This window comes from Sebastes umbrosus, chromosome 12 (assembly GCF_015220745.1).
Source record: "Sebastes umbrosus isolate fSebUmb1 chromosome 12, fSebUmb1.pri, whole genome shotgun sequence".
NCBI lineage: Eukaryota > Metazoa > Chordata > Actinopteri > Perciformes > Sebastidae > Sebastes > Sebastes umbrosus.
The window spans coordinates 24,815,208-24,836,391 of record NC_051280.1 but is presented as its reverse complement, the minus strand read 5'-3'; the positions used below and the strand labels follow the sequence as shown (position 1 = coordinate 24,836,391).

At 39.2% G+C, this 21,184-nt stretch overlaps 3 protein-coding genes across 5 annotated transcripts; 1 reads left to right on the top strand and 2 right to left on the bottom strand.

Moving 5' to 3' along the window:
- Positions 1–631: 631 nt before the first annotated feature.
- On the bottom strand, positions 632–9,312 carry uck2b (uridine-cytidine kinase 2b). Its single transcript, XM_037788796.1, has 7 exons — positions 9,153–9,312; positions 4,816–4,975; positions 4,078–4,174; positions 3,732–3,874; positions 3,507–3,604; positions 2,383–2,431; positions 632–2,104 (listed from the first exon to the last, which is right to left on the bottom strand). The coding sequence occupies exons 1-7, from the start codon at positions 9,255–9,257 to the stop codon at positions 1,968–1,970; spliced, it is 789 nt and encodes a 262-aa protein (XP_037644724.1). The 5' UTR covers positions 9,258–9,312; the 3' UTR covers positions 632–1,967.
- aldh9a1b (aldehyde dehydrogenase 9 family, member A1b) lies at positions 7,695–17,008 on the top strand. 2 transcript variants are annotated; one of them, XM_037788793.1, is made up of 12 exons: positions 7,695–7,821; positions 9,702–9,906; positions 11,497–11,642; positions 12,362–12,491; positions 12,853–12,987; positions 13,692–13,888; positions 14,123–14,263; positions 14,355–14,543; positions 14,633–14,720; positions 14,913–15,054; positions 15,319–15,431; positions 16,215–17,008. In XM_037788793.1, the coding sequence occupies exons 2-12, from the start codon at positions 9,735–9,737 to the stop codon at positions 16,307–16,309; spliced, it is 1,548 nt and encodes a 515-aa protein (XP_037644721.1). In that variant the 5' UTR covers positions 7,695–7,821; positions 9,702–9,734; the 3' UTR covers positions 16,310–17,008. The 2 variants fall into 2 exon arrangements, with proteins under 2 accessions (XP_037644721.1, XP_037644720.1); XM_037788792.1 differs by lacking the exon at positions 7,695–7,821 and adding an exon at positions 9,491–9,626.
- Positions 16,960–21,169, bottom strand: zte38 (zebrafish testis-expressed 38). 2 transcript variants are annotated; one of them, XM_037788794.1, is made up of 12 exons: positions 20,822–21,167; positions 19,444–19,591; positions 18,714–18,777; positions 18,585–18,621; positions 18,473–18,493; positions 18,350–18,376; positions 18,151–18,218; positions 17,919–18,067; positions 17,593–17,819; positions 17,343–17,391; positions 17,224–17,264; positions 16,960–17,117 (listed from the first exon to the last, which is right to left on the bottom strand). In XM_037788794.1, exons 1-12 carry the CDS (start codon positions 20,870–20,872, stop codon positions 17,070–17,072), a joined length of 930 nt encoding a protein of 309 aa, XP_037644722.1. In that variant the 5' UTR covers positions 20,873–21,167; the 3' UTR covers positions 16,960–17,069. The 2 variants fall into 2 exon arrangements, with proteins under 2 accessions (XP_037644722.1, XP_037644723.1); XM_037788795.1 differs by lacking the exon at positions 17,224–17,264 and having other exon boundaries at positions 16,967–17,117; positions 20,822–21,169.
- Positions 21,170–21,184: the final 15 nt, after the last annotated feature.

Genomic DNA, 21,184 nt, shown 5'->3' with positions numbered 1-21,184 from the left:
ATACTACTATTTGTATATATGCTTTATTTTTTTAATTCTACTACTCTTTGTATATATACTTTATTTTTGTATTCTACTACTCTATGTATATATACACTTTATTTTTGTATTCTACTACTCTTTGTATATATACTTTATTTTTGTTCTTATTCTTTTACTCTTTGTATATATACTTTATTTTTCTCTTATTCTACTACTCTTTGTATACATAGTTTATTTTTTTCGAGATTGTTTTTATATATGCAATTTATAGTTCATACCAACAAAAGTTTATAGACAAACTTTAAAGTAATGAGTGTAGAAACGAACAAAAAAACAAAACATCAGCATTAGATATTCTAAAATTGTTTAAAAAAAAATTAGATAATAAAGAATGAAAAAAAAAATGAATGTCATTGTTAGTATTCAGGATGATTACAGGCTTAATGTTCACATGTCCGGCAGCACTTTAAGGGAGCATAACTCCAGCACCCTCTAGTGGACACAATAAAATGAATGACCTACTTATTAGTGGCCAATGCAACATCATTGTAGTGAGAGAAGCCTTCTTTGTTCGCATATACACAAATAATACATTCACAAAAATGTAATCAAAGCATATAATTGAGAAATAACACTCTTCAGACACGGACACGGCTGCATGAGTTTATTAACCATTAAGCAATTGTTTCATTCTGTCATAAATCATCCAACAACCCCAAGACAATTCCACAGCCTACAGTACAAATCTGGTACAAATCTGTCATTCAATCACACTATACACAACAAATACAGCACGTAGAATACAAAAAACGATTCAACAGTTTATCATACCTTTAAGTCAAAGAATGGAAACTGGCTTCTCGCGTGGATCCTTACTGTACATGTTAACCTGAGGCAACGTTGCAGAGGCATTTATGGTGATGTCTTGGTGTTTTACTGGCCACACACCTGGGGAAACTAATATTGCTGTGGCATTGAACACCTTCATCACACCTTTTATTCTGGCATTTGAAATCAGAAATGGTATTTACCAACCTGAGAGTACATGAATCATATCTTAATCTTATTTAACAGGGGCTGATTTGTGTCGTGTGAATGCTAGCTAAACCATTTAAAATGGGGAATACTATGAGTAAATAACTGTCTAATGGATAGTGAACTTATTCTCATTCACATTATACGTGTTCGTGTAAATGAGTTTTTTGATTGGGGCAGTCATCAGTATTGTAATTATTAGAAGTATACTCACGACACTAGCCTTTGGCTTCATAGGTCTGGTAGTCGCATTATTCTGCACCTGACAATCAGTACTGAAAAATCATGTAGTGTGTTCCTGCTGCAGCAGACATTATACAGAGTCAGTGTGGTGGACACTTTGTAGTAAACAGACCTCTAGTGTAACACATTACACTGAGGGAACTTAAAACACAGAACAACGGGTTGGAAACACTCCCAAGATTGTCGGTACAATTACGGAGTGCAATCCCGGTTTCTTCAACTCCTTTCTAATCCACATCCCTCTCGTTGGGAGCTTACCCAAACATTTATCAGACTCCCCCCGCCATTAGGGGTTCAAGTTTTATCAGACATTACAAAAAAAGGAAAAAGGGTTCCCCTCTTTTATTCATTAGCGGCATGAATTTCCATGGAGCAGCAGGGGATACATAAAAAACAAAATGCAATCTGGGAGGAAAATGCATGGGGTCAATTTAAACCAATGGTCTCATCACAAGAACAATAAGAGCTCCTCTTTTAACCCTTCTGACAAAAAAACAAAAAAAAAAAAAAAAATCTAAATTCCAAGTTCAACAGTTACAATAAAAGAACCGGTTAACAAGAGTAGTCCTAATAATAATAATAATAAAAGGCATTTCAATTCTTTTTGCATCTCTTTTCTTCTTCTTAAATACAGTGATGCCAAAAGGCATTATTTACAGCGCAACCCCCACACCCCTCTCCGGCCGGTGAAGAGAGGTGCGATGAGGTCAATGAGGCCGGCTGCTGGACTCGGAGGTCCGCCGCTGACGGGGAGTAGTGCTGTGGCCGTTCGTGCAGCCGTTGTGGCGCTTTAGTCCGCCGTTCAGAATGTCTTGGATGTGCTGTACTATCAAGTTGATGGCCACTGCGGGAAATGAGGAAGAGAGATGGTTACACAGAGTGAACCACCAAAATTGTCAGACTCAAAAGTATCAAAATCGATGCAGCAGAACCAGATGGTCTTTTTTTATATTTCTACACACTACCACGCAAGAGAAGTGGGCTACAAGTTTGGTAAGCTCAATTCTTTCCTTCCACATCCCCAGATTTTTCTCATTTTTAAAAACTTGTAATCTTCAAACCCAACAGAGTTTATGCAACAAATGCAATGTCTGCGTACTATAAAGTAATAATTGTCCATACCAAGGTTATCTGCTCCTCGTGGAATAATCACATCTGCATACTTCTTTGTCTAGTAGAAATAAAGATAAGGTTACTGTCAAAAAAAAACATTTTCTCATCATCGGTTGTATACTGCACAATAGAGCCAGACCGATACTTGGGAGTATAAAAAAAACATATCAACCAGTAGTTTTTAATAAATAGACAAAATATAAACAACCATTTTAATAAGGAAAAAAATTTTGATTTTGGCCCACGTGCAGAAATATGTCACTAGAAATAATTTGAATTTATTAGTTTGGAACTGGATTCCAATGGACTTGAAACTGAATGCAATATTATGAATTGAATTCAGTTGCTCTGAAACTGTATTTCATCCTCACTGAGAATGCAACTCTCCATCTTTTCACATTCAGTTATCACAATTCAAATTTAGTTTACCGATACACACATCCGGTCAGTGTACATTTTAATAGTTTACTGGATTAAATACAAAGTGGGTGGGAGGAGAAAACGTCATCGTCCTCCCCGCTGCCGGGAGACTACTTCTGCCAGGAAGAGAGTGGGAGAGCTCAGCAAACTTCCAAAGTTTACTGAGCAAACTTCCAAAGTTTACTGAGCAAACTTCCAAAGTTTACTGAGCAAACTTCCAAAGTTACAAAGTTCGCTGAGCTCTCCCACTCTCCTCCAAACTTCCGAAGTTTGTCAATCATTTTGTCGGTCAGTGTACATTTTAATAGTTTGTTTACTGGATTAAATACAAAGTGGCTGGGAGGAGAAAACGTCATCGTCCTCCCCGCTGAATGTGGTAGTTGAGAGTTGAATTTTCATTGTAAAAACAAAAAAAAGGATCAAATACAGTTTATATAAATTAATATATTCAATTTCAAATTATGTGATTCAGTTTTCAATGCGATTATTCAAGTTAAATAAAAATATAAATTATTCAAATTCAGTTTCAAGTGACATTTCTGCCCATATTGGTCTTTCTGTACTGCAATTTCTTGATTCAGATGGGCTGACATATGTTCAAACTAATATATCTGTTCAGAGCTAAAACTGGCTGATAATGTTGGGCAACCCAGTGTATCAGTTGGGCTCTATTGCACAACTACAGATGCTTGAAAAGTAGGAACGTCACTTACAGGTAAACAGAATTCCTCAAAGGCCGGTTTCACAAAAGTGATGTACTGAGCGAGCACCTGCTCCAGCTCTCTCGCACGCTCACTGATGTCTCTCAGAACTGAAACGGAGAAATCACACAAAAAAGATGGACAATATAAATACCAGCCACTTAACAAAATGACAAAAGGTTAGGGGATGCACTGCTCTACAGCAATGTGTGCATTAACCAAACTCTCACTACACACCTCGGCGAGAGAGGCGCGTGTCTGGATCTGTGTCGACAAACAGCTTCATCTGGAACAGATCTCTAATTTCCTGGGAGTAGAATATGAGGATGCCCTCAAACAGGACCACATCGGCCGGATACACTGTAATAAACTCCTCTTTCCTGAAACAACACAACAACACACCCATCAGAGACTACATTCAGTCATGGTGTTATGCAAGTGTAAAATGATTACATAATCAGGTCAATCAGGAACCGGTTTAACGTGACTTGTAATTATAAATCAAGGGTCTAGTCTGCAGGAACACAATGCTGGGAGCTGTAGACCAAACGGCAACTGTGACGTGCAGAAGATAGGTGCTCACCTGGAATGAGTGACAAAGTCATAAACTGGAATCTGGACAGTCTCTCCCTGCAGGATCTGCTTGAGTGTTTGCATTATCAGCTCATTGTCAAAGGCATCTGAGGAAAAGAAAAGATAAACGCTCAGATGAGATCTTCATGAGACATCGTATAACTTAATGGCAGTAACACCAGCTTGGCGAGCACCCACGGACACGTGGGACCACCGGCTTGGTGTGCGCCCACGGACACATGGGACCACCGTACTGCACGTTTGGTAACCCAGGAATCCTCTTCGAGTAACAGGTGTTGGGTTCGGTGTCTGAGCCTTATAGAGCAGCTGCCTCGGAGAAAGGCCTGCTGACTGTGGGGATTTAAAATCAGCTGAGAAAGGAAGCAGGAGCATCGGGGGTCAAAGTCAGACTCCAAAAATGGAGTCTATGCTTCTGCCAGAGACGCACTAGAAGAAATCATCAACGTGGCAGCAACGCCTGCTGCTGAACACAAGCCAATATTTGATCTCATCTTGACAAACTGCTTATTTGAACGTGCAAATTATTGCATCCACTTTCATACAATATAAATTTGGCTGAAGTCAGGTACATGGAGAAATTTAAAACCACACACCCACAGTGAAACTCCCACTTACAGAATCTGGTTTCAACTGTGATATGACTAGCCAACATGTGCCTACTGCAAAGCCATCAGAGGTGATTATACCCCTCATTAGCTGTGCCACCAACTACGCAGTATGTGCATACCTGGGTGATCAAAGTTGAACTGGCCCTTAAGTGCCTTGGACTTCTGCTCTGGAGTCAGCACCTTGTAGAAGCTGTCCTGGCTGAGGATCGCCACCTGCCGCTGGTGGTGGTCGATCTTGTCCTGGCCCAGCAGCTCCATGATCTTCTCACATACTGACGACTGCAGAAACAGACAAATAGAAAAAAAGTAGGTCAGTAGATGGGGAAAATGGGGTGATTAAGCATTAACAGTATGCTTACATGAGGTAAAAAAAATATATATAAGGTTGCCCGGTTAAAAAATCAGCAGCAACACCGGTATTTTTCACAACCCAAATATGGAGTGAAAACTAGTTTCAATTCAGTCCACAATAGAACAGAATTAACAATTCGGTTACACCCACAGTCACATTGACCCAGAAATGGCGTGGGTGGGTAATTTCCCACCTTGTGTGTGAGGTCAACTAACCTAACAATCATAGGTGAAATGCCCAGCGGCCCACAATGTTTGTACCCACTGACCTTCCCAGTGAAATGAATCTCATACCCAGTGCTGACTGGGCATTATCCAGCTGCCCTAACCTCAGTTGCCTTTGTGTCCATGAAACTGTGCTACAATGAATTTGGACGCCCCCACTGGAGAGCTGGGAAGTTGTGTCAGCACACTCAAATACAACAATTTCAGAGGATCCGACTTCGAACACAAAGCTCCAATGCACACTGACATTTACTGTAACGAGGCATCATTTTTAAAGCTCAAACTCTAGATTGACAAAGTTGACTGATAATTAATCCGTAAATATTCTGACAATCCATTGTTCGTTATTCATAAAGTGAAAAGCAACCATTTCAAAAGTGAATCAGTTTTACAAATGCCAAAAGCTGGCATTTCTTTTTATTTCTTATCACTGTAAAAATGTTCCATTTTAAGACTGAGCTACTTGGTGTTGTAGCCATATATGGCAATATCGGTTTATTATAGGGCTGCGTATTGGCAAGAATCTGGCGATACGATACGTAACATGACACTGGGGTAACGAATCAATATATTGCGATACTGTAAGCAAGGCGATTTTTTAGGAAAACTGTCATAGTATAAAGAACACACTAGAAATGTTAGAATAGGCAAAAACAACAAATGTATACTGCATTAAAAAAAAAAATGTTTTTGTTGCCCCAAACTGAACCTATTTTAATTTGCATATCTTGAGGTCAGAGGTCACGTGACCCCTTTGAAAATGGCCATGCCTGTTTTTCCTCGCCAAAATTTAGTGCAAGTTTGGAGCTTTATTTAGCCTCCTTTGTGACAAGCTAGTATGACATGGTTGGTACCGATGGATTCCTTAGGTTTTGTAGTTTCATATGAATCTATAAAGAATCTTCACTCTAGCTTTAAAACTGAGCCCAATAGTGGCCAGGCCAGACAACAAGCCATCACAATTTTTAAGAGGTTAATAAAAAAAAAAAAACTATAGTTTTTTTTTTTAGAGAATCTATACAATATTGCACAACATAATATTGTGATACTCACGTGTATCGATATTTTCTTACACCCCTAGTTTACTACTGAAAATAATGATTGATGAGTTAATTGATTCTGAACGGTTTTCATTACTTTTGTTACCAAGAAAAAGATATTCTAAAGAGCATCAGCAGTTAGGCCGATGAAAATGCAAAATCTGCACTGCTGCTGCACTACACTGAGCTGGAGGCTGCTTTCAGACCAGCAGGCTAAAATTGCATCATCAAATCAATGAGCATTGAGTGCAGTCATTTTACTAAATCAGACTGATCTAGTCAAAACAGTACAGACAAGGTCTGAAATTAAGCTTTTTCTCACCTGCCACTGTGGCAGGTCACTGGACATTTCCACCGGCCACTCAAGTTTTTTGTCTGCCACTTCTGAAGTCTAGGTAGAACGCTTTAGACTTGTAAACACTGAGTCAGTGGTGCCAGACCGTAGATTTATGGAATATATTTTGTAACCTTAATCCATGACTACATTTAATTTAGGAATTGCTTCTTAAAAATAATATTGCCTGCCATGGTGGCAGGTGACCTGAAATTTTCAACTGCCACAGCCAACATTTACTCTTTATTTGGCAGGTGCTAATTTCGTACCCTGAGTACAGACCACAGTACTTCAGTAATTCATTCACATAACACTAGGTTAATCATCTTCACCTGCCTTTTTACAAAACATGGCCAGTACTCCCTCAGATATCGTGGTGTACAAATATGGAACACCAAAATACACGTTATCAAGAGCTTGTTTTCCTTAAAACATTTTAAAAAGGAAATTATCATCACATTTAATTCAGGATGTCCAATTATCTTTTGATATGTTCAGATACATTTTCTTTTTTTCCCCCTGTACTGTTTCTTTTGTATGTATTTTATTGTTTTTATTGGATTGTTTTCCACTGTTTGGTTAGGTTTTTCTGCACAGTTTGTGCGCTTCTTGTTGCTGTTTAACTTTTGTTGTATTTTTAAAATTATGTTAGTTTAGATCTTTCTTCCTTTTTTGTTAGTTTTTTTTTCTCATAGGGTTGGGGAGGAGGTCCTTTTTATAAGCCTGTGGCTTCTTGACCTCTCCTAACACATTTCTTGTTTGTTTTTTTCATTGACTGGATTTTGTGCAGTTTTATATATGTGCAAATAAAAAACGTACAGACCACAGTGCAGTTTTTTCCCAGTCCCTTGTGAGGGGGCTTTTCAGGAAGCAAAACACTGGCTCAGTGATAACTGGGACAAAGTTGGGAGGAGGGGCTAACTGAGGACGATGCACCTACTCTGCACATGAGACACATATTACAGCCGTTAAAAAGTCAAGCTATTCGACGCTTTTGTTTTGAAAGCATCTTGGTTTATGAGCGTCACTGACAAAGCGTATCAGTTCAACTCGAGATAAACACGAGGCCTGGTCTCTTCGGTCGCAAAAAATACACCCGCTTCATAACAAAGAAATCCAATGACGTCTTCGAAAAACATCCACGTCAGTGTGGGCTGCTCGGTGGAAACAAGGAGGTCAGTACCGGGATGCTGCCGGTGATTCAGCTAACACTGCCGCGGTAAAATACGGTTAAAAAGTCCAATCATGGAGGGGAATGAAATAAAAGTTGGTTTCGGTGATTTAATCTAGGCCGAATACATACTACACGACACAAACCGGCCTAGTCAAAAACAGGGTTGGGTGGGTTTTTTTTAAACTTTACAGAACAAAGGACGTGGGCGCCAGTGACGCTATCCGTTTCCCGCTAGCTAGCGCCATGTGACCGTTATCTCGTATTTCACCAACGTGTAGGTTGACGTTATTTAACGGTTAGCGGTCATATCAGGTCACTAACAACAAAACACACAACGGGGAATAGTCTAACTACATGTAACGCAATGTCTAAAAGGTATTCTAGACATGCAGGAGATGTGGTTCACTTGTTATTGTCTAACGCAGGGGTCAGCAACCTTTACCATCAAAACAGCTATTTTAGGCAAAACAAAAAAAAATCTGTCTGGAGCGCAAAACATTATAGCATTGTGATGAAGGTTTATAGTCTGAGTATATAGTATATACGTCTAATGCAGTGAGGGACAAAGAGACAATGTACTACGGAGTATTAATAGGGCCACGTTGAGGGAAAAAACATCTGAGATTTACAGAATAAAGTCGTAATATTATGAGAATAAAGTCATAACTTTACGAGAAAAAAATTAAATAACATTACGACTTAATTCTCATAATATTACGACTTTATTCTCAAAATCTCATTTTTTTTTTCCTGAATGTGGCCCTAATACTCCATCTAACCGTCGTACCATAGACCTACAACAATGATAAATAAAAATGAAAATGTAAACCAAAAAAACAGTTATTCATTTCCACTATTTGTTTTATATAACCCCACAGGGAGCCTCTGGAGAGGAGCTGGAGAGCCTCGTGTGGCTCCAGAGCTGCTGGTTGCTTAGAGACCCCTGATCTAACCGTTAGACCAACCGCTACTTCTAGAATGTGATGGAATTCAGCTAGGCAGCTAAGCTAAGCTAAGTAAGCTAACATCAGAGCTCTTCCACGTAGTCTAATGTAAGTTGATCCTGCTAACGACAGTGCTGCCATCACGTAACAAAAGGAGGAACATGTTAATTGAACAAATCCAGCTCAACAGACGGTGGTAGTGCCAAATGAAACCAGAGAAGAGCTGGCTGGTTTTAACACCATCATCTGTCAATCAAAACTCAAACGTTTCGTCGCTGAAGGAAGCCACGCGGTCCGAACTTAGCACCCCGGCTAACGTGATTTTAGCTTACAATAGAACCATGGCAATTCGCGAAACCTGTCAGATTGACTAGCTTAAGGTGCCAACCTTGCCGCTGGCGGTGCCTCCGGAGACACCGATGAGGAAAGGTTGTCGAATAACGTCGGTGTTCTCGACACGGTCCCTCTGATGTGTTTCACTGTCGCCGGCCATGCTTGCAGTGAGGCTGCCGGAGCTGCTGTGCTGGAGTATCAGTGAGGCGAAGCTCCGCCCACAACACCAACGGTTATGCACTCGCTATTTATTTATTTTTTTTTACATTAATTTATTACATTATATTTATGTATTTTTCAGTCTAGGTTAATGATGATAGTTTATATTTGATTAAATTAATTCGTAGATATTTTCATCGTTTTTCTTTGTTTGTGATTGACAGCTGTTACGCTTCTGACGCAGCACTAACGGTCGTACGTTACTTGCCCCGCCTCCTGGTTGCTCAACAGTAAAATCATGTCGTTAACAGTTATTTTAGACTCACAACCTTAAAATACGCAGTTACTAAGTGTGAATAAGGCTGTAAAAGTAAGTTTGCTAAGATTTAAAGACAATGGTGAAACCTGACAAATGACTTGTAACAGTTTTGTACACTTCTTGTAGCTAAACTTCGAGCCACAGAGCCTTTTTGAGAGAATGCTCCAGAGGCTCGCTGCGTGCCTGCGGCGGCCCGCTGCTGCTGCAGCCGGGGTACGATGCCTCTCCTCGGGCACAGTGGACATCACCGCCCCGCTGAACTTCTGGGATGGGAAGAGAAGGACGAGCCAAGAGAAAAGCAACAAGGAAAAGGTTTACGAACCTGCAACTGGTAAGCCACACAATTCTTTGGTATTAAAACAACCTGTCTGTCTTTTGACATGATTGACCTGGCTTCCTAACTGGACTTTGACCATTGCTGTGTGAAATGTCTGTCTGGTGATCTCTGGCCTGGGAAACAATATCATCTATGTTATTATGTTGGATACTTTCTAGTTGTCTTTCTACATGCAGTAATACATTTTTCTTATTTGACATTTACTTACCCAAGAAAAGTCCACTTTGCACCCATTTTTTTCCAGCAACACACTCCTTTACATGCTTATCTCTGTAGTATGTCCATTTAGTCACACGTGGCTTCTTTTCTTGTTCAACCACAATTAAACATTTCAACTACTACCAGGGAATGACATTAGCACCTGCCACCTGCTAAATACAGGGTCAATGTTGGCTGTGGCAGGTAAAACATTTAGGTCACCTGCCACCATGGCAGAGAGATTTTCCTTATATAAAAAAATATATTATTTTTAAAAATTAATTCCTAAATTAAAAATAGTTTGGGATAAATAATAATAATAATAATAATAATAAATAATAATCTTTATTTGTATAGCACCTTTCTAAACATAGTTTCAAAGTGCTTGCACAGATACAATGATGTAATGATGGTGTAAGGAGCTCAGTGAGGTAGCTTGGTGCCAAACCATGCAGAGCTTTAAAAGTTAATAATAAAATCTTAAAATCTGTCTGTTACCACTGACTCAGTGTTTACTAGGGATGTAAAAAAATATTGAAAAGTATTGCAATAATATGTTTTGTGATACTGTATCGATTCTCAGAAACCCTGTATTGATTTCTAATTAATAGTTTACAAGCAAAGATGAACTCAGTCAACACTTTATTGTATTTGCAAAGAGAAATGCAAATGCAGATACTACTATTCTGATTGCATAAAAAAGTTTTTAAAAAAGTTACTCAAATGTTATGCATATGGCGGTGTGTTTTTTATACTAGATTTTACAAAATCACAAAATATCGTCTTGCTTACAGTGCCACAATATATCGCAATATATTGAATCGTAACACCTGTATCATGATAGGTATCCTATCGCCAGATTCTTGCCAATACTCAGTCCCAGTGTTTACAATTCTAAAGCGTTCTACATAGATTTCAGAAGTGGCAGACAAAAAGATTGTGTAGCTAGTAGAAATGTTCAGTGACCTGCCACAGTGGCACGTGAGGAAAAGATTTAATTTCAGACCATGACTACTACTATGTCTTCATCAGAGTTAAAATGATGATGATGATGATGATTTTAAGGCTATTTGTAGCTTGGTTTAATACTAGCACACAGCTTGTGTGCAGCCTACTCTCCAGGCAGAATGATGCTCCTTATATTATCACTAATCCCATCATTGGAAAAGAGAGTGTAAATGCCACGTTACATTCAATATATTACAGCCTGTAGCCGCCAGGCCTAGATTTAATTTCCTTCTTTGTTGAAGGATGACTTTCGATCAGTACAAACTAAATGAACAAACAAAGGGATATGGCCTTTGCCAAATAGAAGTTGTGTAACCTTTTGTTTGCATTTTACCTGTGTACTTAACAGTCGTCACCATGACATGTTTCCCTTTGCAGGGCGGGTCTTGTGCCATTTGGAGCCTTGTGGTGCCGCGGAGGTCAATCAGGCCGTGAAGGCTGCCATGTCGGCCTTTGGCCATTGGAGCAAAATGTCTGGGATGGAGAGGGCGAGGATCATGATAGAAGCTGCCCATATCATCGAGGTGTTTTTTGTTTTGTTCATTTGTATGCCAACCCCTGGTTTCCAAAAAACATTCAGTGTGCCTGTGATTTAATTGAGGTTCTCTTATATCAAGCATAACAACAATCTCTAGAGTGGGAATCACTATACACTGTATACATTTAATGTAAAAAAAATTACCAGAGACATGATACCGAGTTGCAGCCTGTTTCACACAATCCACATCTTTATTATTATTTTCCTTTATTTAACCAGGTTAGTCCTATTGAGATCAAAGATCTCTTTTACAGGGGAGACCTGGCCAAGATAGCAGCAAGACAGTTATAGTGAAAGTAACAGACAACATATAAATTAACAACATTAAAACTTGCTCATAAAAAACACTTGCACACAGACAACCTGGACTGCAGCGATTTCACCAGAGCTTTAAACTCATTCAAGGTAACTAACTTTACTGTCTCAGCTGAATGTTTAAAGAGGTCAAAAACCTCAGCAACACAATAAAACACACAGCAACACTAAAACAACTAATCTCACGCTAAAATATTTCTGTAACTCATCTCATTATCTATATTTCTTCCTTTGTGATTAGCATACATTTTTATAATGAAACTAAATAGGGGATAATAGCCTCAGCCTAAATTCATTGTACTTTATGAAAAGAGTACCCTGCTTTGTACATCCAGTGATGGATCTGAGATGTTGTGTAACACTAAAAATGTATTACACTGTCATGCACAGAGCAGGAGAGAGGAGATAGCTGAACTGGAGGTGGTCAACAATGGGAAGTCCATCACAGAGGCCCGTATGGACGTTGACTCTGCCAGACTGTGTATCGAGTATTATGCAGGCATGGCCAGCACTCTGGCAGGTTGGTATAATGCAACTCTCACTCATTAGTTACATGTTTTCCCTCCTTCCAAGGGTCTGGAGGCAAATAAAATAACTGATAGCGGCGGCATGACAGACTGAAATTTCACTCAATATGTTATCCACGATTTTTATGAATTGCGAGGTTAAGTGGGAAAGCCACCCATATGATGGCGCATTAGCCCATTATCAGATATTATCATCTTAAACACTTACAAGTTTTGCATATGTGTTGGTAGAAGAAAAGGTTTTATGCGATGCATTATTCAGCTTTACACTGTCAACGCTTTTTAAACCAACATTTTTAAAATGACAACCTTTAAACCTCTTTTACAAAATACTTGTGCTTTCCCTTTATCAAGGCCAGCATGTCCAGTTGTCTGGGGGATCCTTTGCCTACACCCGCAGGGAGCCTCTGGGCGTCTGCGTCGGCATCGGTGCTTGGAATTATCCTTTCCAGATAGCTGCATGGAAATCAGCTCCAGCTCTGGCCTGTGGTAATGGGATGCTTCTTAAGTTCCTGTATACTGTTAATTATTAATTTTAGTACACCTAAATGATTTCCTCTGTCAGGAAGGTTTTTGTGTTTGGTTAGCTGTGTTTGTTTATTTCAAAGAATATCTCAAAAGCTACCTTAAGGGATTCAGGGATTTGTTAAGAAGTTAGGGAAACATTGAGGTTTTGGGTTTGGATAACACCACAATGTGAGAATTTTATAAAGCACTTTATATAACTCAACAGTAAGGCTTAAAAGCAGGAAAAGGCTGTTAAGATTTTGTGCATTTTAACTTAACAGACTGTCCGCCCAAATAAATCTGTAAAATGGTTGTTTTTCTTCATACCATTTTTCTATAATTGGTTGTCAAATAGTTTTAGGTTTGGCTTATTGGACATAAGCTGCTATAACTCACTCAAACATACTGTCCAATTGCAGCCAAATTTAAATGCCAGGTATGCACATTTACCCTGAGCAATCCTGAAAAATATAATGGCATTTCACCTCTAGATGGCACTACAGCAACATAAAAATGGTCACATCTCAGTGACTGTGAGTCTGTTTCTTTGCACAAATCTTGATGTAATAAACCCTGACATTCACAATTTAGGTGTTGACGTAGGTGTAATCTCTGGGTGCTCTTTAGTTGATTAGATGAGTCAAGCAATGAGTCTTACTCACCTTTTTGTTTGTCATCTAAAATAGGCAACTCCATGGTGTTCAAGCCGTCACCGGTGACGCCCGTGACGGCGGTCATCCTGGCTGAGGTCTACGACGAGGCCGGCGCTCCAGAGGGGCTGCTCAACGTGGTGCAGGGCGGCCAGGAGACCGGCAGCTTACTCTGCCACCACCCCGACGTAGCTAAGGTGTCCTTCACCGGGAGTGTGGCCACGGGCAAGAAGGTCGGTGTTATTTACATGGTAGAGCTGAAAATTCTACACACCTCATCAACTTAGCATGAGACATTAAATAAAAAAATGCCACTCATTCATAAAACACCTTACCTCTCATGATGGTGAAGATTAAGGATTTGTAGATTTAGTGTTAAAGATGTTGAGGTCTGTCTTTTCCCGCTCTAATCTGTGATGTGACCAGAGTAATCGATGGATATTCTTCCATGTGACTTTGACCCACAGATCATGGAGATGGCATCCAAGGCGGTGAAGCCCGTGACTCTGGAGCTCGGGGGGAAATCTCCTCTGCTCATCTTTCAGGACAGCGATCTGGAGAACGCCGTGAGGGGAGCTCTCATGGCCAACTTCCTGTCTCAAGGCCAGGTAAACACTGTGTTCTGGTTTGGATCTTATACGTTGTATTTCTACACATCTACACGTGGAAGTATATTTGATTTGATTAAATGCATCACAGGTCTGCAGCAACGGCACAAGGGTCTTTGTTCACAAGGATATTCTGCCTGAGTTTTTGGAGGAGGTGGTGAAGAGGACGAAGGCGATCGAGATAGGAGACCCACTATTGGAGAGCACCCGAATGGGAGCACTGGTCAACCAGACACATCTGGAAAAAGTCCTGTCCTTTGTTGATCAGGCGAAGAAAGAGGTAAGACTTATCCTAATCATTTATTTTGCTTTGTCAACAGGCTCGCGTCCAGCAAATTAAATTTAGACCTTAATTTGTTCCGTTTCTAGGGAGCTACAGTGTTGTGCGGAGGTGAACCTTTTGTCCCATCAGATCCCAAACTCAGAGGTGGATACTACATGACTCCATGTGTACTGGGTAAGACCATACATTCTTCCATTAATACAGTGCATTCAGAAGATACACAACTGTTCTACTGTGTTCAAATTCTGTCTGCAACACCACAATTTGTTAAGAGTCAAAGGGGATTCATCACTACCTGAGTACAGTTCAGATAGGTGACTCTGTGGTCACACCAGTGTTAGTTCTTTCTTTATTTTCCTCGTACAGGTAACTGCACAGATGACATGACCTGTGTGAAGGAGGAGATCTTCGGTCCCGTCATGTCCGTGTTGTCTTTTGAAACAGAAGAGGAGGTGCTGCTGAGAGCCAACGACACCACCATGGGTCTGGCTGCAGGAGTTTTCACCAGGTGGGTTTGTGGCGAGACATTGAGGGCTCGTAAATTAGATTTTTGAACCATGACTGCCCTAAACCTTTCTCAAGAATCTAGATTTAAGTTAAAAGCAGCAAAGTGATGGCACCTGGCAGCACACTATTGCAGAATTATCCTCAGTTTATGTATATATATATATATACATATATATATATATACTGTATATATATGTAAATATTCTTAAAATGAACACAGAACTAAATGAATAAATGTTTTTTACTTTTTGCTTTGTGTCTATAGGGATGTGAGGAGAGCGCATCGCGTGGTGGAACACCTCAAGGCTGGTTCCTGCTTCATCAACAACTACAACATCACTCCTGTTGAGGTGCCCTTTGGAGGCTTCAAAATGTCAGGTACAGGCACGCAGACCAGGAGCCAAATGTCACTGGCCAATTATTGTTTTCATTAAAATGATTTCAGTCTGCTTGAAGCACTATAGGGCTGTTATTTATTATTATAACACGGCTTTGTTGAATACTCTTTTTGATTTTGATTGGTCAATCATGGTGTTCTGCAGACTGTTATTTGTGTTGCTATATATAACAGACCGTTGCTATGGGCGCAGATCTGATGTCAGACTGTGGCGGACCATTTTTGTGTCAAATTATTGATTTTGTTAAGTAAGTAGCCGTGTAATAAGCGGGAAAATGTACAGCTAGCAGGTCCACATCGCCCTGTCGGGGTTTATTTCAAAACAATGACCGGCTCGCTGTACATTATCCATTACTTATAATACCGTCAGAAAACAACATCAGTAGCTAATCTGATCATTGTGGAGAGTACGTCCTTATTTAAAAACCTAGACTACGTTCCAAATCACATAATCACACTTTTTCTTTTTACTTTTAGTACGTACTGCAGCTGCCCCTACAAAGCACATACTGTTGCATGCATGTTGTATGCATACTTTTGGGACATACTACTTGACATAACATTGCGCCTTGAACTTTGACCCTCTTGCTCACATATCCGCTGTGCAGAGGATTGTAGGTCACAATAGCCAGAAAAGCATGCTGGCTTGCAACCAGATGTAGTTAATTTATTTTTAGTTAACTATGTATTGGAACATACAAAAATTTTTTCGTACACTTTTTTAGTGGAAGTGGAAGTAAACTTGTAATCTTTACATTCACCAGGCATCGGGCGGGAGAACGGTCAGGTGACAGTTGAGTACTACTCCCAGCTGAAGACGGTGTTTGTGGAGATGGGAGATGTGGACAGCCTCTTCTAGAGGACACACACACATCGAGAGGAAGGTGGCGCTGTAACTGTGACCTAGAGACTGAAACAGACGTTCTGGACCAGAACAACACGTCAGGGAAAGAGCATCAAACCTTTAGTGTTCAAAAGTGATGAGAAACAAGCCTGGAAGTCCGTCCTGAAAATGAACCAGGATATATGTCAATATTTTCTGAATCTGAGGTACATGTAACAGTGAGGAAAATAGTTACGGAAATATTCATTTGAATCTGAAACACTTTTGAAATCACATTGTCGTCTGTGCCAAAATGGATCAAGTTAAAGTACTCAGTATTTACTGAACCTTGATTGATTTCAGGTTCTAAGGCGTAGAGAGAATTGCACATTGTGATATATGATTTGCACTGTATATTTTCTTGCTTAATAGATTCTGTAAGCCATGTAGAGAATGACATTTCTAGTTGTACTTAAGAACAGAAACGTTTACAAGTCAAGCTTTATTTCTTGAACCAACCACATCAATATATTTTTATAAACACAAAATGTAATCAGTCTAGATTGTACACTTCATATACGCTTTTTGCACACTGCTGTTTAAATTAGAACTGAGACAGTAACATCCTGCCTTGTGGGTAGAGATAATTATGTAAGGAACCAGTCCAAACACATTTTCATGTCGAATAAATTGTAACATAACAATAAACAGTGTTTAACATTGCAAAAAAATGAAGAAATAGTTCCTGTTTGTGTTCACATTGCTGACAGAGCTTTTGTTTTGTGTGATGTTGTGGCTAAGTTCTTCTTCTCTTCCTTGACAGATTTCTGGAAGCTGCCTTTCTCTAAGATAGAAAAAAAAAGATAATCACCTGTCCAGTTTGCATTGTGTCAAATGTCATGTGTAACCGGCATACTCTTAATATAATCATGCCTCTAGTACAACTGTACCTTTGCCATGGGTCTTTTAGGTTTCTTGAACTGTGCAGACTCTGTTTAAAAGGACAGTCGACAGTGTAAACCTTTTGATAACTTTTTACAGTTTCGTAACAGTAGCAGCACAGACTTACCATCTTCGGAAGGCAGATCCTCTTCGGCGTTTGTTTTCTTAAGAGGATCCTGTAACCAGGTGTTTACAGACAATTATAATAAACTTACAGCAAACTGCACCCACTGAAAAAAAAACTTGTTACATGAGAGAACTGACATGGTTTAACAGGAATGAGCTAGATGTTGAATTTTTTTGAGAAAATGTCGGCAGAGAAAGAGGGAATGTTGTGCTTGACTGTTAAACTTTAATAATCCTCTTTCTGCACCCACCTCGATCATTCCCGTTTCTGGAAGATTTCCTTCCTGCTTGGTCTCCCTCGGGTGGTTCCCTTCTTGAAGCTTCTCCAGCCGGCCTTGTTCCGCCGACACCCGCACTCTCAAGGTGTGGAATGCCGTCTGCACCTCGCCCACCTTGAAGTGCACAGCCATGCCTTCAAACCAGAGGCTGTCACATTCGCCCTCCTTGAAGCCTGGTGGTTGGTAGTCCTCTGGGGTGACTTTGAGAGGAGAGCAGAGGGAGATGTTTTCACTGTGCAACCCCAAGAAGTGACACTAGATTCTTAACTTTGTTCGGCAGAGGCGTGAACGCGTCTTACTGTCGTCGTAATAGTACAGCTTCATGGTGAGGTACACTTTGTCGGGGAGGGCCTCCAGGTTCTGCATGAGCAGGAAGAGCTTCCTGATGAGAAGCACCGAGGCTCTCTTGGTGTCTTCCAACGTCACCTGCATCTCCACGTCGTTGTTCCTGGGGTTATATCATCATCAGTTCAGTCACATGTGGAGGCTTTAGCCAGTACATTGATGTAAACATAGAAAGTTGATCCAAACCTGAGTATGTCCATCTCTGGCCCCTTCTCGGTGTATTTGAATTTGAACTGGTATGACTCAATAATGCACTGCACAAAGAGAAATGCTTCTTAATGTTGACCAGGCTTCACACTGGAATTATGATTTAACAAAATATGCCAACAGTGTGTTATGTTCATAATCCAAACACATAATTTTTCAGTATTTTAAGAGAACTTACATTAGGTTCATCTGGATTGGTGTACACCTAGATTGCAATAACATGTTGTACAGAGTTATTTTTCCGCCTGATATGAGCAATATGTTAACTATAAATGTTGCTGTGCTGACTTTATTTACTCACCCCAATGAATACAAACTGGAGCTGTTAGAGAACAGTGAACAATAGTAAAAAATAGTGGCAGTAATGATCACATGAAACATTATTCAAAGTATTCATGGATGCATTAACTTACATACTGCTTCTCTAATGCATCAAAGCAGCCCATCAACCTGGAACATGCAAGGTTGAACAAGGTGAAAACATCAATTAGGAGATTGGAAATTACCTTCAGCCACCAAGTGCTGATTATCACTGCACTCACCATTTCACAGCTTTGCTGGCACCAGGGGTGTTGCAGTCTTCACGCAAAACTTTGATGCACAAATCTGTTGAAATGGCAAACAACAATGTTTGTTTATGTTTATTTGTTTCACACATATAAAAAGACAGTAAAATACAATTCACATGAAAGGAATATAAAATATGTGTCAGGGTTATGTAGAAACCTGTATAATTTTTAACAGTTTCTTCTGCACTATATTTACTTTTTTAATAGTCCTGCATCTCATTTGTTACCCTGCACTATATTCATTTTTTAACAGTTTCTTTTACACTATATTCACATTTTTATTAGTCCCATATCTCAGTTGTTACCCTGCACTATATTCAGTTTTAACAGTTTTCTTCAGCTCTTGGTATTTTTATATCTGGTATACTTTTTGTACTTTGTACTACTAACTTTTTTACTGCCTTTTTACTAACATGTTTTGCACTATGGAACTGTGATGCTGGAAATTTGAATTTCCCTCGGGATCAATAAAGTTACTATCTATCTATCATATGGTTTACATAAAAACCATACCCAAAGGACATACAATAGGTAAAAAATATTACCATGAAGTTTATTTATAACTGATTTATAACTTTTTCAATAAAATTCTACCTATATCACATATAGTACACATAGCGTTAGGTCTATTCATATGAAGTGCATGCATGAGTTTTCCTGATTTTCCTCAACTTTTAGGCTATTTATGGTCATTTGTGGTCACCTTCCAGATATCTGGATCTGTAGGCATCCTCTGGAAAGATCCCTCTGAGGTAGGTGATGGAGGAGATAGCCACCGCCATCATCCTCTTGACGAAGACCAGGGACTCTTGCTCTGTTTTCAAGTCATTCAGGAATAACCCTGTCCATTTCTAAATAAATAAAACAGATAAACAAAGAATAAAAGGAAAAAACATTACAAGAGACAGATTGGGAACTTGCATGTTTAAAGGCCTTAAAACAATCAATCAATATGAGAATTAATGTTATTACAATACAAATGGTTAATGAGAACTTACATTACCCCGGCCAAACTGAACCAATGGTCCCCTGACGTCCCAGACACTACAGGGGTACTCTGTTTCACTGTGTATGGGACTGTCTGAAGTTAAACAAATACTGGAAACAATTGTTCGGAATATATCTGAGATTGTTGGAGTGAAGGTGCCTCACCAAGCAAAGATATGTATACTAAGTATATATCCAGATAACTTTATCGTTAACTCAAAACAGTGAATTTTAATTGACTTTGGACCCCTGCAGGCCAGGAGAATGATAGCTTTGTCTTGGAGAATATGGATTTACCTTCGATACATGTGTGGGTGAGGGAGATGGCATCTTGTGTTGTACTGGAGAGACTTACATACATAACCAGAGGAAAAGCAGCAGAATTTGAAAATGTTTGGAAACCTTTGTTGGAGTTTCTTGGACAGACAAATTGAAACTGCTGTGTGTTGCTGAGTGCTGTTGTTGAAATTGTTGTGTTGTGTTTTTTTTTTTTTTTTTGTGGGGTTTATTTTGGTTCTTCTTCTTTGAGGTATTTATTTATTTTGTTTTATATTTTATTTTATTTGGGTTTTTTTGTTAGATAAGTGAAATACATGAAATGTCATGTCTCTCTTTCTTTGAAATTCTGACTAAACATTTCATTGTATAATTGAATTATTAATATTATTAGTCTGTCTGTATGTGTATATATGTATATATGTTAATATGTAAAATTCAATAAAAAATATTGTTGTTTTTTTGTTTTTGTTTTTTTGTACTTCTTCTTTGAGGTATTTATTTATTTTGTCTTATCTTTTATTTTATTTGTTTTCTTTGTTAGATATGTGAAATACATCAAATGTCATGTCTCTCTTTCTTGGACATTTTGACTAAACATTTCATTGTATGTTAGTCTGTCTGTATGTGTATATATGTATATATATCTATATGTAAAATTCAATAAAAATATTAAAAAAGGAGAAAACGTGAGCTAACATGAAGACCACAGGATGGCCCAATCTGTCCTCCAGAGCAGACTTAAAACATCCTGTTAAACACTGATTTATGAATACACAAACTGGTTAAATCAGATCTAGTATGTGGTGTGGTCAAACCTCAGCAGTTTCCTCCTTGTTCTTCCTGATGCACATCTTCCCAGCTGCCATCGTTCTCCTTCTCTAGTTGAGTTATAACTGATGCTAACGATTAGCCAACCGAGCTAACAGGATGAATCTAAGCTAACTCAGTTAATAACAGTTAATAACAGTTAATAACAGTTAATAACAGTTAAATACAACAAACGGTTAAAGATTATAGTAACGGCGCCTTTCCTCAGATAATTAATTCAATGTTTTGCTCTATAGTCTTAAGGTAAGGCTAACAGGTTAAGCTAAAGTTACTCAAACACTAAAGTTACTCCAACGTTAATCAAGATATCAGTTTGTCTTTCCCGCCAAAAGTAGAGAGCGCGAGAGTAT